At 41.0% G+C, this 17,457-nt stretch overlaps 1 protein-coding gene across 3 annotated transcripts in view; it reads right to left on the bottom strand.

The window, feature by feature from the left end:
* Positions 1–17,457, bottom strand: part of SMARCAL1 (SWI/SNF related, matrix associated, actin dependent regulator of chromatin, subfamily a like 1) — a 440,164-nt gene that overhangs the window by 194,765 nt on the left and 227,942 nt on the right. For all 3 annotated transcript variants that reach the window (XM_053698110.1, XM_053698109.1, XM_053698111.1), the window contains exons 10-11: positions 7,221–7,361; positions 6,923–7,141 (exon numbers count right to left, since the gene is read on the bottom strand). In XM_053698110.1, coding sequence (XP_053554085.1) covers positions 6,923–7,141; positions 7,221–7,361 — 360 coding nt within the window. The remainder of the gene's footprint in view (positions 1–6,922; positions 7,142–7,220; positions 7,362–17,457) is intronic.

Raw genomic sequence — 17,457 nt, 5'->3', positions numbered from 1 at the left:
AATAGGTTTATTATAGTGGTGGCGGTGTAGGGTTTAATAACTTTAGTACAGTGGGGGGCAAGGTGGGCGGACGGAAGATTAGGGGTTAATAATAATTAAATAGTGTTTGTGATGCGGGAGGGTGGCGGTTTAGGGGTTAATAACTTTATTATAGTGGTGACGATGTCGGGGAGCGGCGGAATAGGGGTTAATAATTATTTTTAGTGGCGGCAATGTCGGGAGCGGCAGATTAGCGGTTAATAAATTTAATATAGTATTTGCTATGCGGGACGGCCTCGGTTTAGGGGTTAATTGGTAGTTTATGGGTGTTGGTGTACTTTGTAACAGTTTGGTTATGAGTTTTATGTAACAGTTTTGTAGCATAAAAATGAAAACTACTGCTTTTAAATGTCGTTACGGATCTTGTAGTTTTAGGCTGTAACGCAAGCTTTTTAACCTTACCGCAAAACTCGTAATGGCTGCGCTATGAAAGTCCCATGAAAAAACTTCATTTTTACGTGTGCGGGACTGACGTTGCGTTACAGTCTAAAAGGCTTGCGGTACAGCTATACAGACAAGACTTGTAGTGGCTGCGGTGCTGTTTTAACACTGAAAATGCCATATTTTCATTATTAAAAGACGAACGCACAACTCGTAATCTAGCCGTCAGATCTTATAACCGATATATATGCAATAAAGATTAATGTGTTTCACTTACAGCACTATTAATTTTCCCATTTTTAATTGGTACTTAAAGTGAAAGTCATCCCTAGCATTTTTGAAAAGCTAGGATTGACTATTGAAACAAATAAAGGGGACTTTCATTCATAAAGTATAAGATACTTCATGTAGAAAGCTCCTTTATTTGTTTCAACCGATCACCATTCTGAGCCGCTAAGGAAGCCCACGGCTGATCGCTGTTTTGCTTGAGAGGTGACGTTTTGACCTTTTAGCAAATAGCCTTTCGGTAAATCCGGCTTGCGCACTTAGGAGCTGGATTTACCGTACAGCTATTTGCTAAGAGGTGAAAATGTCACCTATTCGCAAAAAATTTTTTTGCCGTGGGCTTCGTTAGCAGCTAAGAACAGCGATCGGTTGAAACAAATAAAGGAGCTTTCTACATGAATTATCTTATACTTCATAAATGAAAGTCCCCTTTATTTGTTTCAGTAGTCAATCCTAGCAATTCTAAAACGCTAGGATTGACTTTCACTTTAATAAAAGTTATATTTTAATAGCCCTTTACTATTCGTATTATAAATTTATACAGTATTACTTTCAGTGGTTCAATGCGGTGGTGTGCTTTTTGGTATACACTTTTCGGTGGGGATTTCACAACTTTGTCCAGTATTAATCCGGTTTAAAGCCTGAACAAAACAATGAATATCAGGAAGATTAGAAATTGTCATTTGAAAAATTACAGAAAGGGCAGACAATTTTCCTTTCAAGGTACTGGCAGACAAACCTTTATCTAAACCCTCCTGAAAAACCCTTGGAATTCTAAAAGGATGCCAGGAATAATCATATGTAGAACACCACAAAATATAAGTTTTCCAAATTTTGTAATAGATCTTTCTAGAAACAGGCTTGCAGGCCTGAATGAAAGTGTTAATCACAGAGTCAGCGAATCCTCTATGACTAAGAACTAAAGGTTTAATTTCCATGCCATTAAGTTTAGAGACTTTAAATCTGGATGGAAAAAGGGTCCTTGAGAAAGAAGGCCTGGCCTTAGAGGAAGAGCCCACGGTGGGCAACTGAACATTCCAACCAGATCCGCATACCAAATCCTTTGAGGCCATGCTAGGGCTATTTGTATTACAAAGGACTGTTCCATTTTGATTTTGCAAATCACTATGGGAAGCAGGGCTAGAGGAGGGAAGATATAAGCAGGTTTGTAAAACCAGAGGACTGCTAGAGCCTCCAACACCTCCACCTGAGGATTCCTGGAAAGTTTCTTGTTCAAACGAGAGGCCATCAGATCTATTTCCAGTAGGCCCCAAAATTGTACAATCAGACAGAATACATCTTGGTGGAGAGACCACTCTCCTGGATGTAGGGACTGATGACGATAATATGCCTCCCAGTTGTCTACCCTGGGATGTGAACCGCATTGATGAGACATGGATTGGTTTCCGCCCAAAAAAGGATTTGGGATACATTTATCATGGCCAGGGAACTTTGAGTTCCCCCTTGATGATTGACATAAGCCACTGTCATGATATTGTCTGTCTGGAACTGGATATAAGGCTCCTTCTTCAAAAGAGGCTAAGCCTAAAGGGCCCTGAAAAGAGCACAGAGTTCTAGGATATTGATTGGTAACCTTGCCTCCTAAGGATTCCAAACTCCTTGTTTTGTTAAAGATCCTCAGACAGCTCCCCAACCTGTAAGACTTGCATCTGTGGGATCACAGACTAGGTAGGACAAGCAAAGGAAGCCCCCTGGAGAATAGAGTGGTGGTTTAACCACCAAGCCAGAGAAAGTTGTGTATTGGGATTTAAGAATATCAGTTGTGATATTTGAGTATAATCCTTGCACCATTGGCGCAGCATGCAAAGTTGAAGAGGTCTCATATGAAAACGAGCAAAAGTGATCACGTCCGATGATGCAATCATGAGGCCTAGAACTTCCATACAGGGAGTGCAGAATTATTAAGCAAATTAGTATTTTGACCACATCATCCTCTTTATGCATGTTGTCTTACTCCAAGCTGTATAGGCTCGAAAGCCTACTACCAATTAAGCATATTAGGTGATGTGCATCTCTGTAATGAGAAGGGGTGTGGTCTAATGACATCAACACCCTATATCAGGTGTGCATAATTATTAGGCAACTTCCTTTCCTTTGGCAAAATGGGTCAAAAGAAGGACTTGACAGGCTCAGAAAAGTCAAAAATAGTGAGATATCTTGCAGAGGGATGCAGCACTCTTAAAATTGCAAAGCTTCTGAAGCGTGATCATCGAACAATCAAGTGTTTCATTCAAAATAGTCAACAGGGTCGCAAGAAGCGTGTGGAAAAACCAAGGCGCAAAATAACTGCCCATGAACTGAGAAAAGTCAAGCGTGCAGCTGCCAAGATGCCACTTGCCACCAGTTTGGCCATATTTCAGAGCTGCAACATCACTGGAGTGCCCAAAAGCACAAGGTGTGCAATACTCAGAGACATGGCCAAGGTAAGAAAGGCTGAAAGACGACCACCACTGATCAAGACACACAAGCTGAAACGTCAAGACTGGGCCAAGAAATATCTCAAGACTGATTTTTCTAAGGTTTTATGGACTGATGAAATGAGAGTGAGTCTTGATGGGCCAGATGGATGGGCCCGTGGCTGGATTGGTAAAGGGCAGAGAGCTCCAGTCCGACTCAGACGCCAGCAAGGTGGAGGTGGAGTACTGGTTTGGGCTGGTATCATCAAAGATGAGCTTGTGGGGCCTTTTCGGGTTGAGGATGGAGTCAAGCTCAACTCCCAGTCCTACTGCCAGTTTCTGGAAGACACCTTCTTCAAGCAGTGGTACAGGAAGTAGTCTGCATCCTTCAAGAAAAACATGATTTTCATGCAGGACAATGCTCCATCACACGCGTCCATGTACTCCACAGCGTGGCTGGCAAGAAAGGGTATAAAAGAAGAAAATCTAATGACATGGCCTCCTTGTTCACCTGATCTGAACCCCATTGAGAACCTGTGGTCCATCATCAAATGTGAGATTTACAAGGAGGGAAAACAGTATACCTCTCTGAACAGTGTCTGGGAGGCTGTGGTTGCTGCTGCACACAATGTTGATGGTGAACAGATCAAAACACTGACAGAATCCATGGATGGCAGGCTTTTGAGTGTCCTTGCAAAGAAAGGTGGCTATATTGGTCACTGATTTGTTTTTGTTTTGTTTTTGAATGTCAGAAATGTATATTTGTGAATGTTGAGATGTTATATTGGTTTCACTGGTAAAAATAAATAATTGAAATGGGTATATATTTGTTTTTTGTTAAGTTGCCTAATAATTATGCACGGTAATAGTCACCTGCACACACAGATATCCCCCTAAAATAGCTAAAACTAAAAACAAACTAAAAACTACTTCCAAAAATATTCAGCTTTGATATTAATGAGTTTTTTGGGTTCATTGAGAAGATGGTTGTTGTTCAATAATAAAATGAATCCTCAAAAATACAACTTGCCTAATAATTCTGCACTCCCTGTACACATAGCCACTGAAGGGAATGATAGAGACTGAAGGTTTAAATAGGCTAAACCCAATTTTATTCGTCTCTTTTTTGTTAGGGAAAGAGTTATGGACACTGAATCTATCTGGAAACCCAAAAAAGGTGACCTTTGTCTGAGGAATCAAGAAACTTTTTGGTAAATTGATCCTCCAACCATGTTTTCGCAGAAACAACAACAGTTGATGTGTGTGAGATTTTGTTAAATGAAAAGATTGAGCTAGTAACAATAAATTAAAGGGCAATGAGAACCTTTGTAAAAATTCTTGGAGCTGTTGCTAGACCAAATGGGAGAGCAACAAATTGGTAATGCTTTTCCAGAAAAGAGAACTTTAGAAATTGATAATGTTCTGGGTGGATTGGGATGTGAAGGTAAGCATCCTGTAATCCTAAAGTGACCATGCTGAACAAGGGGCAGAATAGTCCTTATAGTTTCCATCTTGAAAGCTGGAATTCTCACAAATTTGTTTAGAGTTTTCAGATCCAGAATTGGTCTGAAAGAATTTTCCTTCTTTGGTACAATGAAGAGATTTTAATAAAATCTCATCCCCTGTTCCTGTAAAGAAACTGGGACAATCACTCCCATATTTTCCAGTTCTGAAACACATTTCAGAAATGCTTGGGCTTTTATCAGGTGTCTTGGAATATGGGTGAGAAAAAAATCTTCCCATATGTCTTATTCTGAATCCAATTCGATATCCCTAAGAAATAATGGTCTGAATCCAGTGATTTTGGACAGATTGTGACCAAAAATCTTGAAAAAGTTTTAGTCTGCCCCCTACCAGAAGGGTTCGGGGCCACACCTTCATGCGAACGTAGGGGCTGGATTAGCTTTCTTAAATTGTTTAGATTTATTCCAATTTGAAGAAGGTCTCCAGGTTGAGCCAGAGGCTTTAGGAGAGGGGGTTGTTTTCTGCTCTCTGTTCTGATGAAAGGAACATAAATGGCTGGGAGCATTAAATATCCCCTTAGACTTTTTGTCTTGAGGAAGGAACACGACCATACCTCCAGTAATAGTGGATATAATAAAATCCAATTAATTGTGATCCAAATAAATTCTTGCCTTAAAAGGAAAGAGATAGTAATCTGGTCTTAGATGTCATATCAGCATTCCATGATTTAAGCCATAAAGCTCTTCTGGTAGGAATAGCTAAGGACTTAGTTTTAATGTTGATTTTCATGATATTAAATACAGCATCACAAATAAAATTATTATTTTTCATTGCTGGGGGTACACCATCTGCATCCATCTGTGAGTGAGAAACAGTAGGTGCATTTGTACACATAGAAACATCATTAGTATGTGATAAAAAATCCATACATGACAACATAAATGAGCGGAAAAAATTAGGACTAAAAAATGCACACTAAACGGAGCAAAATAATGACGCGTCATCTATCTTTAAAAATAATGCATCACAGTGTTCTTGAGATAAAAAATATGCCTCGAAGAAGCGGAGGTTATGACATATATATATATATACACACTCATACATACATACACACATAGGAAGAACTTTACTAAAGTACCCAATCCATAGTTGAGAGTGTCTTAAATTAAGAAATATAAATATACTTACCCTTAGACGCTTGTCCACTGATAGACAGCCAAACCAGTACTAAAACATATCAGCAGAGGTAATGGAATAGGAGTACAACGTTGATCTGTAAAGGGCGGCAGTAGATGAATCCCTGCGACAGAATTACAGTGAGCCAATGAAAATATTTCCTGTAAGGCGAAAATGTGGTGACATGAGGCAGTACTCACTTCACTTCCCTCTGACATGCACTGTATCCTGAGGGAGACTGGGCTTCAATATGCTCTGAGGCACTTTTCACTGAAGAAATCAAGCACATCATTATGCTTCAACCACCTCCTAAGGAGGCACAGTTTAAAACTGAGGTATGTGGGAGGGGTATTTATAGGCTGTTGAGGTTTGGGAAACTTTGCCTCCTCCTGGTAGGAACGTATATCCCATAAGTGTCAGCTCATGGACTATCAACACCTATATGAAAGAAAATAAAATTCTAGTATAGGAGAGTAAAGAAAGCCTATGCTGAAAGAGTTGTGGGGGCGAATAATATGTTTCATACAGAGTTGTATATATGAAGTTATAATCATTTTCATTCCAACAGACAGGTTCCATCCAAGCAAAGAAGGGTGTAAATTTCATCAAGATGAGCTGCTGTATAGAATTTAATGGACAGTTGTGTTTTTCATAAAAAGTTTTTACTCTATATTTATTATACACCAGTCAACATGGAATTTATTTTTGTTGTTTGTTTTTTTCCCTCTCTTTAATGTATGTTTGTGCTGAACTCTTACACATAAACCTCAAATGAAACAGGGAGAACTTTAAACCCTTCAATGATAACTTCAGTTGATAAAAAAGGATATGTTTTGGAGAAATCTAGTGAAGATTTACTTTTTTTTAAGCATGACTACTGTCATTTGATAAAGACTGTCCCGGATTCTCTGTCTATCAGTAACAATTCAGAGACAACGTCTGTGAAGACAACATGGTCGCAGGCAGCAGCATTTGTCTATTTTCGAAACCTGAAATATTAGTGTGAAAGTGCAAAACGCAAACAAATGCGCAGCGCAAATACAGATCTTTGTTTGTTGCACTTTCACAAGAAGGTCGCTACATTATGTTAAGATATATAGATAATTGGGATTAGGAACATTAGTCTGATTGTATGACCTACACAATTATTGCATACTTACACTCTTAAAGCCTTTTGTCATTTCCTTTGCAGCAGCTGCAAGTGCTGCCTTTGTCTTCGCATTAATGCCTTCAGGGGCAATTACGACCATCTTACGCTGTTTAGCTGGTAGTTGAGACAAAACTTCAGACTTCAACCTTCTGATCATAACAGACTCTTCCAGAAGCAGCTTTAGTTCACCCATATTGGAGGATCTTGAGTAATCCCATCCCCAGGGCATCTGAAAACAACAGAAAAGAATAATCTAATGCCTTTCACCTTGGATATGCTTTATTTTATATTTAATGAAAATGATTTACCTGTTTAGCATCACAGTATCGGATCCCAAAATCATGAAATCTAGGAAAGAAGGTTGGGCGAACAGCTGCTATCTGCGTATAAAGCTCAGCAGGTCTAGACATGGCAGGAGTACCAGACAAAAGGATAACCCTTTTTGCATTCTAAACATGAAGAATCAAAACAAAAAACATTTTAAATATATCTAAAATGGCTTCAGCACGTGTAAAATAGTAGTCCTGTCATACACAAACAAAACAAACTGGATTTCGACTGCAGTTACAGATTCTACTGGGGCCACATCCCATAATATGAGCAGCACGTTTATAACAAGCTGGGTAATTCCTCAGAGAGGGTGCTAAATCCAGTACAACTAAATCACAGAAAAGCTTAGCTAGCACTCTCACCTAGGGACACTGTAGCCAACAATACAAACAACAAATGGAGGATTAACTTCTGTTGTCTTAAAGAAGAGATTTTATGTTTTTAATGTCTAATGCAATTTGCCCCAGGAGTGAGTGTCAGTTAATCTTATTTGTGGTGTGTGTAAAAATCCTTTTTTATCTTGCATGGCCCAAAAACACAGGATCTAGCATATTCTGATTTCAAAAGTGAAAAGAGCATCAAACAAAAGACAAATGTAACATACTGTTGTAGAAAACACATTATTCTGCTGATTTACAAATTAGTCTTTAAATTGTTTGTTTTTACGGTAGGCTAATTTATTTTCTAAAAAACAAAAGCTCTGTAAACGCACACCGCTTGCTGCAGATTAATACTGAAATAATTAAAACTAAATTGGAAGTTACAAACGTGCAATAATACATTTAAGGATAGTGACACAATTATAACAAAATGTTCAATTGTAGGTATTTAAAATGAGTACTCTAAGACAAACACATTTTTATCATTCAGTCAATCACAGACTCCATCAGATACATTCTAGAATTCTATAAAGGAAACAACAATTACATTCATAGAAAGCATCACCTAAAGAAATATACTTCTGTACAGAAAAATACATTTATACTTAATGATAAATCAGTTTTCTCCCACTTAACTAAGGATATATAGTGAACAAAGCAAATTTGATAATAGAAATACATTAGAAAGTTGTTTAAAATCTATCTAAAATTATCTTTCTGAATCATGACAGTTTTATTTTGACTTTACTGCCCCTTAAAGAGACATGAAACCCAAAAATGTTCTTTCATGATTCAGATGGAGAATACAATTTTAAACAACTTTCTAATTTACTTCTATTATCTAATCTGTTTTATTCTGTTGGTATGCTTTGTTGAATGAGCAGCAATGCACTATTGGTTTCTAACTGAACACATGGGTGAGCCAATGACAATCAATTTATATATGCAGCCACCAATCAACAGCTAGAACCTAGGTTCTCTGCTGCACATGAACTTGCCTAGAGAAACATTTCAGCAAAGGATAACAAGAGAAAGAAGCACATTAAAATTGGAAAGTTGCTTGAAATGGTATTCTCTATCTGAATCATGAAAGAACATTTTTGGGTTTCATGTCCCTTTAAGAGAAAAGCTGAGTAGGCCGATAGAAGCTCATGAGCATACAAGTGTCTTTAGCAGTCTATGGCAGCAGTGTTTGTATGTATCTATAATATTTCTATATAAAATGTTGCAAACACTTCTGCCAGATGGCTAGACACGTGCATGCTCCTGAGCTCACCTAAGATTACTCTTTAATAAAGGAAACCAAAAGAACTAAGCAAAATTGTAGCTGTATCACATTACTCTTCAAATGCAAATATCTTGATTATAGGCCCTGAAAGCATCAGTGTTCCAAATACAATTATTTCAGACCTTATAGGAAAATGATGAAATGACAATATTTAAATGTGTTAAAATAATTTGTTGGAAGAAAAAAAAAATCAAGTTAAAGCAATATATTTTAAGTTTGAAATGAACATAAAGAACATATTCGTGTAATACTGGTTTAGAAGCTCACTTGTCATAAGCAAAACTTCCGAAGCTCTAAAGGTGGACAATGATGCACCAAAAACACAAAAAAATGTGTCTTTCATTGCAGAAATATCAACATTTTCAAACACCATATTTCTTTCAAGATGGTGAGCACCCACGAGATCACCACCTGGGATTACACTCCCTGTCCACTAGCAGGAGGCAAAGAAAGTGATTCTCTTACCTACTTCAGACCCTATTTTCTCCTCAGAGAGCCTTCAAACAGGATAAAGGGCTAGCTGGGAGTTTTTACCCAGGCAGTAAAAAATCTTCCAGTGTGAAGATATCACAGGCCTCTCAGGTGAAATGTGGGCATGCCTAACTATCCCCTGGTCTACAGAGTGCACCACACAACTGTATTTGCAGTTTAGGTTTATTTTGAGAACTTGTGTATTTTGCATATTTTCTAAGTACTTTCTCTATAAATTTAGCTCCACTGTGTTTAACAATCTCTTGTGCAATCAGAGCAACTGCAGCAGCAATTACTGCCCCCACCCCCTGCACTATTATCAGGATTTTACTTTATTTATAATAATTCAGATTGTGTTAGTGGTCTTGAATAGTGCTGGCGTGCCAGAGTTAAAATTTTGTCAGGCTTCTGCTTCTCTTCATTGAAGTGCGGTATCAGCCATTTCCAAATGTCAGAGAGGTACTTTAGAACCATTGAACACATTTCTAAAAGTTCCTACCTTAAAGATATAAACCTATTCACACTATACTTCATTTAGTGCAAGTGGGTCAATTTATTTCTAGACTTAAAAGGATGCCTATCTACATATCCCTATACATGTCATATTCCTCAGATTTGTCTTCCTCAACAGGTATAATTAATTTGCGGCACTTCCAATTTGTCTAGTCACGACTTCCAGATTGTTTACCAAAGTACTAGAAGCCCTTTTGTCAGTGGTGCGAGCTCAGGTAATATGTGTAGCTCCATATCTAGATGGCATTCTAGTGCAGGCTCCTTTTCTTCAACGTATAGAGACTCAAACGCAAGTGGTCCTTGCACTACTTTGAAGTTAAGGTTGGACAATCAATCAATCTACCAAAGAGCACCCTCATTCCTCAAGTTCGTGTTTCCTTTTCTAGGATCCATCATTGATAGAGTCAATGTGTCTATCTAAAGGATCAATGCAGACTCAAACTACAGAAAGCCTGCTCTCTTCCTCATCTAATTCCGCTTGTTGTTAAGTGCATGGAAAATGTGAGTCTAATGGTGAATACAGTATGCAGTTGACTTTGCTAGGTTTCATCTGCGACCTCTGCTACAACAAACAAATGGGGACTACGAAGATCTGTCTCAAAGGATCTCTTTAAATCTTTAACTTGGTGGCTGCAACACTTAAACTGAATCTCGCATCAGTTTAGTGATTTCCTTTAATATTAATGTTCCTATATGTGACTATAAAAGCTATGTTGCAGAAACAGACAATATTGTATTTATAGCAGATAGTAATATCAGAGCAGTATATTGGAACTGCACTGAAATGTTTATACTATCGATGCATTATAATAAATCTCGTTATTCAGCATAATATGATTGGTATAAATGCAAAAATATAGATAATATCTTTAATTGAACATCTGACATGAGAAGGCTGAATTGTGCTTAGATATCCACTTGGGACACTGTGTTGAGAGAGCTGACAGGCTTTTGAATTCCTCAGCTTGTTGCAGCAAGCAGATTGATTCAATTTAATTTGGGTGTACTGAGAGTAGCAGATGATTAACTGACCATCTTATGTTTACCCAGCACACAGCAAATAGAGACAAGTAATTCCTGAATGCAACTAGAGATTTTAGTTGTGGATGCTTTATTTTTAAGTACTTGCGGACTCCCAGAGAAACAGACTGGCATTCAATTGAGAATTCAATACAAAAAAACAAAGTACCTGATTAAAGGTCTGAATGCTGGAGGTTAGCAGTCCGGATAAGAGATGATATGATCAGTAGTGGGAGGTGCGTTCAGGAAAATATTGCAATAGAGATAATCACAGGAAGGCTAGGGTTCTCTGTGTTCAAGGAAGCCCCCAGTTTGATTGCGATAATTCAAGTAATGAGTTGGAGCTAGACATAACATTTATAGGCAGGGTTCAGAGGGGGAGGAGAAATAAGCTTAAAGGCACAGTGTAAGTGAGTATCCTTCATTCGTCCAGTTTGGACAGCGATTAACAAAGATTCCAGCTGACTGTAGAGTTGGAAAGTGGTCTCTGAGAGGACAGGAAGGTGGGGTTACTAATAAACATACTCACCGTTGGCCCAAGCTCAGGTAGTGATCTTTCAAATCAGACAACAATACTGCAGTGGCATACATAAATCACCAGGGAGGAACTTCCAGTTATTTAGCATTGAAGGAGGGGGCCTGCATTCTAACTTGGGCAGAATTTCATTAATTTTCTGATCTCGGCTATTCATGAGAACAATCAGGAGGCAGACTTCCTAAGTCAAACAATACCTTTACCTGGGAAAATGGTCTCTAAACCAGGATATATTTCACCAGATAAGGAGAAGGTGGGGTCTACCAGAGTTAGACTTTATGGCTTCTAAGTTGAACGACAAGCTTCAATGTTATTGTGCCAGGTCTCGAAATCCTCAGGCGGAGTGGTTCCTTGGTCTTTGAATCTAATTTATAGTTTTTCTCTGCTTGTGTTGCTACCCATGCTACTAGCCAAACTAAAAAAGAAACATGCATCAGCAATTCTGATTGTGCCGGGGTGGCCTCGCAGGACTTGGTATGCAGACCTGATTAAAATGTCCTCATTCCCACCTTGGCATCTTCCTCTCAGGAAAGATCTCTCTTAAGGACATTTCTTTCATCATGACCTCAAGAAATGAATCGCCAAGTTGTCAGGGTTTTTTCGCTGCTTTGTTTGCCATGTGCTGATGGCAGCCATTTTACTCACCTCTCTTGCTGACTCTGGTGCACACTGTGTGATGCTGCTCATTTCCTGCACTTCCTTTTATGGCCAGACTGGTGTACATCATCCATGTGAGACAGGATGCAGTCTCAGAATTGTGATGTCATCACTTATTATTTAAAGGGCCTCTGTTCAGTATGCTTTGCCCTTGCGTTGTCTCAGACCTGTTTGTGAGAGCTCCTGTGTATTACCTGGCTGTCTGACATCCCTCCTGGTTCCTGATCTCTGGCTTGTTCCTGACTCTGCTGTTCTCCTTGTTCCTGATTCCGTCTCGTCTGACTATTCGCTTTGGCTCCTGACTCGGCTTGTCTGACTACCAGCTCTGGTTTTGATTCCTGGCTTGTTATTTGACTTGTGGACTTTTTATTATTTTTGCTATTAATAAAGGTGTGATTATTTTTGCACTTCTCGTCTCAGTCTGATTCCTGGCACCCTGACATTACGCAAAAGCCATGAATCCTGATGGTGATAATAATCCACCTTTACCTGCCATAATTTCCAGGATGGATGAACAGGATCACCGCTTGGATCAATTTGCACTAGTCCTGCAAACCCTGCTGACTCGCACTGCACATTTGGACCAAAGTGTCCCGCAAGTTATGGCTGCTCCTGTTTCCGCTGCTGCACCTAGTCCTACCAGGAGCATGTCCGGTTCTGCACCTCTACCTCAGCGATATGGAGGCGATCCTAATCAGTGCAGAAGGTTTTTGAACCAGGTGGGCATTTACTTTGAGATGTTACCTCAGGCGTTTCCCTCTGACAGAGCTAAGGTGGGATTTCTCATCTCGTTACTCTCTGACACAGCTCTTGCCTGAGCTAATCGCTTGTGGGAGACTAATAAACCTGTGATTTCAAATAACCCTGAATTTGTGGCCTCCTTTCGAAGGGTATTTGATGTTCCAGCTCACTCCTCCTCTGCTGCTAAACGACTCATGTCCATTCAGCAAGGTACAAGATCTGTTGCTCAGTATGCCATTGAGTTCCGAACGCTTGCCGCAGAGGTAGGTTGGAAAAATGAAGCCCTTATTGCCGCCTTCTTTCATGGGCTCTCTGATGCGATTGAAGACGAAGTTGCTGCCAGAGATTTACCAGAAGATCTCGAGGCATTGGTGTCTGTTTTTATCCTAATTGACATCAGACTCAGAGAGAGGCCCTCTTTCAAGGAGCGCTTGCGGAAGTCTCATGTTCAGTTGTCTCCTACGTGTTCATTCCCACCTATGCCTCCCTCTCCTCTCATGCCTCCTGGTCCCGAGTCATCAGGTACTGCTGAGCCGATGCAGTTGGGATTCACGCGTCTCTCCGCGGCGGAGAATGCCTTTAGGAGGAGGGAGGGTCTTGTCCTACACGGCCAGGAAACGCTCACACCTAAGGTCCTGACGGGGGCAGACCTTGGGTGGTTTATCCTTGTCCCCGGAACCGCTAAAGGAGAAACCTTTGGTCACAGTTGTCCTTTCCTGGGTGGACTCCTCCATAGTCACCCAGGCTCTTGTTGACTCCGGTGCTGTGGGCTATTTCATTGACAGTGCTTTTGTATCAAAGCACTCCATTCCTGTTTTGCCTTGGTCCGTTCCACTTGCTATTGAGGCCATTGATGGCAGGCCCCTTCAGCCCGCACTCGTTACTCACGAAACTGCTCCGTTATCCATGGCTGTTGGGGCTCTCCATTTTGAAACCTTCCAGTTCTAGGTGATAAACTCTCCGCATTTTCCGGTTGTTCTGGGTTATCCCTGGCTCCAAAAGCACAATCCCAGTCTCGACTGGCGCAGGTTCGAAATTTTGTTGTGGTCTCCGCAATGTATTTCCACTTGTCTTCGGAAACCAGTTAAAGTCTTGTGCACTTCTTTGGTATCTCAATTGCCAGAGGAGTACCGAGAGTTCCTAGACGTTTTTGACAAGGTGCGTGCCAGTACGTTGCCTCCTCACCGGTCTTACGATTGTGCCATAGACCTGCAACCCGGAGCCATTCCTCCTCGGGGCCGGGTTTACTCTCTGTCTGTTGCGGAGAATTGTGCTATGGAGGAGTATGTTGCCGATGCTCTGTGGTGGGGGATCATCCGCAAATCCTGCTCTCCTGTAGGGGCTGGCTTCTTCTTTGTGAAGAAAAAGGGTGGCGAGTTAAGACCATGCATCAATTATAGGGGTCTTAATCGTCTTACCATTAAGAATGCTTACCCTATTCCGCTCATTACGGAACTCTTTGACCGCCTCAAGGGAGCTACGGTCTTTACTAAACTTGATTTGAGAGGAGGACCACGAATGGTAAACAGCATTTAACACCAGGAGTGGGCATTATGAGTATCTTTGGCCTATGTAATGTTCCTGCTGTTTTCCAGGAATTTATTAATGATGTCCTACGAGATATGTTTCAACAGTGTGTTGTGGTGTACTTAGACAACATCCTCATACACTCACCCACACTTGAGGCTCATCGTTCTGATGTTACACGGGTTCATAAGAGACTACGTGAGAACGGCCTTTTTTGTAAACTCGAGAAATGTAAGTTCCATCAGACTCAAGTAACCTTCCTAGGTTATTTTATCTCCGTTGCAGGATTCTCCATAGATCCTGACAAGTTATCTGCAGTGGCCTCGCCCAGTTGGTCTTCGGTCTATTCAACGTTTTTTGGGGTTCACCAATTACTATAGAAAGTTTATTAAAAACTTTTCTTCCTTGGTCAAACCTATAACAGACATGACCCGTAAAGAGAATGATCCACTCCATTAGTTACCTATTGCCATTAAGGTCTTTGATAGTCTTAAGACTGCTTTGCTGCCGCTCCAGTTCTGGCTCATCCTAACCCTATCCTGCCTTTCGTTCTTGAGGTTGATGCATCTGAGAATGGAGTAGGTGCCCTCTTGTCTCAACGTCCTACGCCTGACGGTTCCTTGCATCCGTGTGGTTTCTTCTCTAAGAAATTGTCTCCAGCGGAGTGCAATTATGATATTGGCGACAGGGAATTACTGGCCATAATTTTGGCACTCAAGGAATGTAGGCATCTTTTCGAGGGTACTAGCGTGCCAGTGCTCATTCTGACTAACCACAAGAATTTAACTTATCTATCTGAAGCAAAACATTTGTCGCCCCGACAGGCCAGATGGGCGTTATTTTTGTCTCGGTAGTAAGAATGTTAGGGCTGATGCCCTCTCTCGACAATTTTCGCCTCTTTCCAAGGAGGAGTCTGTACCTACTCCTGTTATACCTCCTGACCATATTTTGGCTACCCTACGTACTAATTTGACTTCTCCCTTGGGGGAGGAGATCCTGGCTGCACAAACCAATGCACCTCCTGAGAAACCTAGTGGTAAGTGTTTTGTTCCTGATAATCTTCGAACTAAACTTTTGCACACTTACCACTATCCTAAAGCCGCAGGTCACCCAGGCAAGAACCAAATGATTTGGTCTGTCACTCGACAATTCTGGTGGCCAGGTCTTCATTCTGATGTAGCTGCGTATGTTGCCTCCTGCTCAGTTTGTGCACAGAATAAGACTCCTCAACGTCTTCCTGTGGGTCTTCTTCAACCTATTGCTAATGGTGAGCGTCCTTGGACACATCTTTCCATGGACTTCATTGTCGAGCTCCCTGTTTCCAATGGCAATACTGTTATCCTTATGATGGTTGACCGTTTTTCTAAATGTCACATTGCAGTCCCTTGAAGAAGTTGCCTACCGCTCAGGAACTTGCTTCAATTTTTGCCTGGGAGGTCTTCCGTTTACATGGGTTACCCAAGGAGATAGTGTTGGACAGGGGTAGCCAGTTTGTCTCCAGATTTTGGCGTTCCTTTTGTGCTCAAATGGGGATCCAGCTTTCCTTCTCCTGCGGAACGGTCTAATCAAGCTCTGGAACAGTTCCTCCGTTGCTATGTCTCAGATCACCACAATTATTGGTATGAACTGTTACCTTGGACAGAGTTTGCTCGTAATAGTGCTATTAATGCTTCCTCCAAGTTATCCCCGTTCATGGCAAATTATGGGTTTCAAACATCCTTGTTGCCCGATTCATTCATATCTCAGGGTATTCCGGCTTTGGAGGAGCATCTCCGGCAACTCCGTTTCACGTGGGTGCAGATTCAGGATTGCCTTCATCATTCTATGCAGCTCCAAAAGTTCCAGGCTGATCATAGGCATCTGCCCGCACCTTCCTACCAGGTTGGTGAGAGAGTTTTGCTGTCCTCCCGCAACTTGAACCTTTGCGTGCCTTCCAATAAACTGGCTCCCCATTATGTTGGTCCTTTTTGATTACTCTGACGGGTCAATCCTGTGGCCTACGCTCTTGACCTTCCTCCTGCAATGCGCATCTCCAATGTTTTTTATGTTTCCCTCTTAAACCGATTACAAACCAATGGTTTCACCACTGTGTTGCCTCGTCCCCGTCCTATCTTTGTTGACAATCATGAGGAGTATGAGGTCAGCAGCATTATTGACTCTCGTATGCCCAGGGGCCGCGTACAGTGTTTGGTTCACTGGAGGGGCTACGGTCCGGAGAAGCGTTCATGGGTTCCCTCCTCTGATAGTCATACTCTCGCCCTCCTCCGTGCCTTCCATGCCCGTTTCCCCAATAAGCCTTTTGTCCTCCCGTGAGGGAGGGGTCGTTGAGGGGAGGGTACTGTCAGTGTTTTTTCCCTGATTTGTTTGCCATGTGCTGCTGGCAGCCATTTTACTCACCTCTCTTGCTGACTCTGGTGCATACTGTGTGATGCTGCTCATTTCCTGCACTTCCTTTTATGGCCAGACTGATGTACATCATCCGTGTGAGACAGAATGCAGTCTCAAAATTGTGATGTCATCACTTATTATTTAAAGGGCCTCTGTTCAGTATGCTTTGCCCTTGCGTTGTCTCAGAGCCAGAGATCAGGAATCCCTCCTGGTTCCTGATCTCTGGCTTGTTCCTGACTCGGCTCGTCTGACTACCAGCTCTGGTTTTGATTCCTGGCTTGTTATTTGACTTGTGGACTCTTTATTATAAAGGTGTGATTATTTTTGCACTTCTCGCCTCAGTCTAAGTCCTGGCACCCTAACACAAGTACTGTCTCAAAGAGGTTTTTCTGACAAGGTGATGAATACCTTAAAGGGATAGTCTAGTCAAAATTAAACTTTATGATTTAGATAGAACTTGAAATTTGAAGCAACTTTATAATTTACTCCTATTATGAATTTTTCTTCGTTCTCTTGGTATCTTTATTTGAAAAAGCAAGAATGTAAACTTGGGAGATGACCCATTTTTGGTTCAGCACCTGGGTAGCGCTTGCTGATTAGTGTCTAAATGTAAACGCATAAGGACTTAATATATTATGACTCCGAGAAATGTTACCCTTGTAGCAGGATATAATGAGATTTTTGGAACATTGATT

The sequence above is a fragment of the Bombina bombina genome, chromosome 1, assembly GCF_027579735.1.
Source record: "Bombina bombina isolate aBomBom1 chromosome 1, aBomBom1.pri, whole genome shotgun sequence".
NCBI classification, from domain to species: Eukaryota; Metazoa; Chordata; class Amphibia; order Anura; family Bombinatoridae; genus Bombina; species Bombina bombina.
Note: the sequence above shows the minus strand (reverse complement) of the source record. Positions and strands in the feature narration are given on the sequence as shown.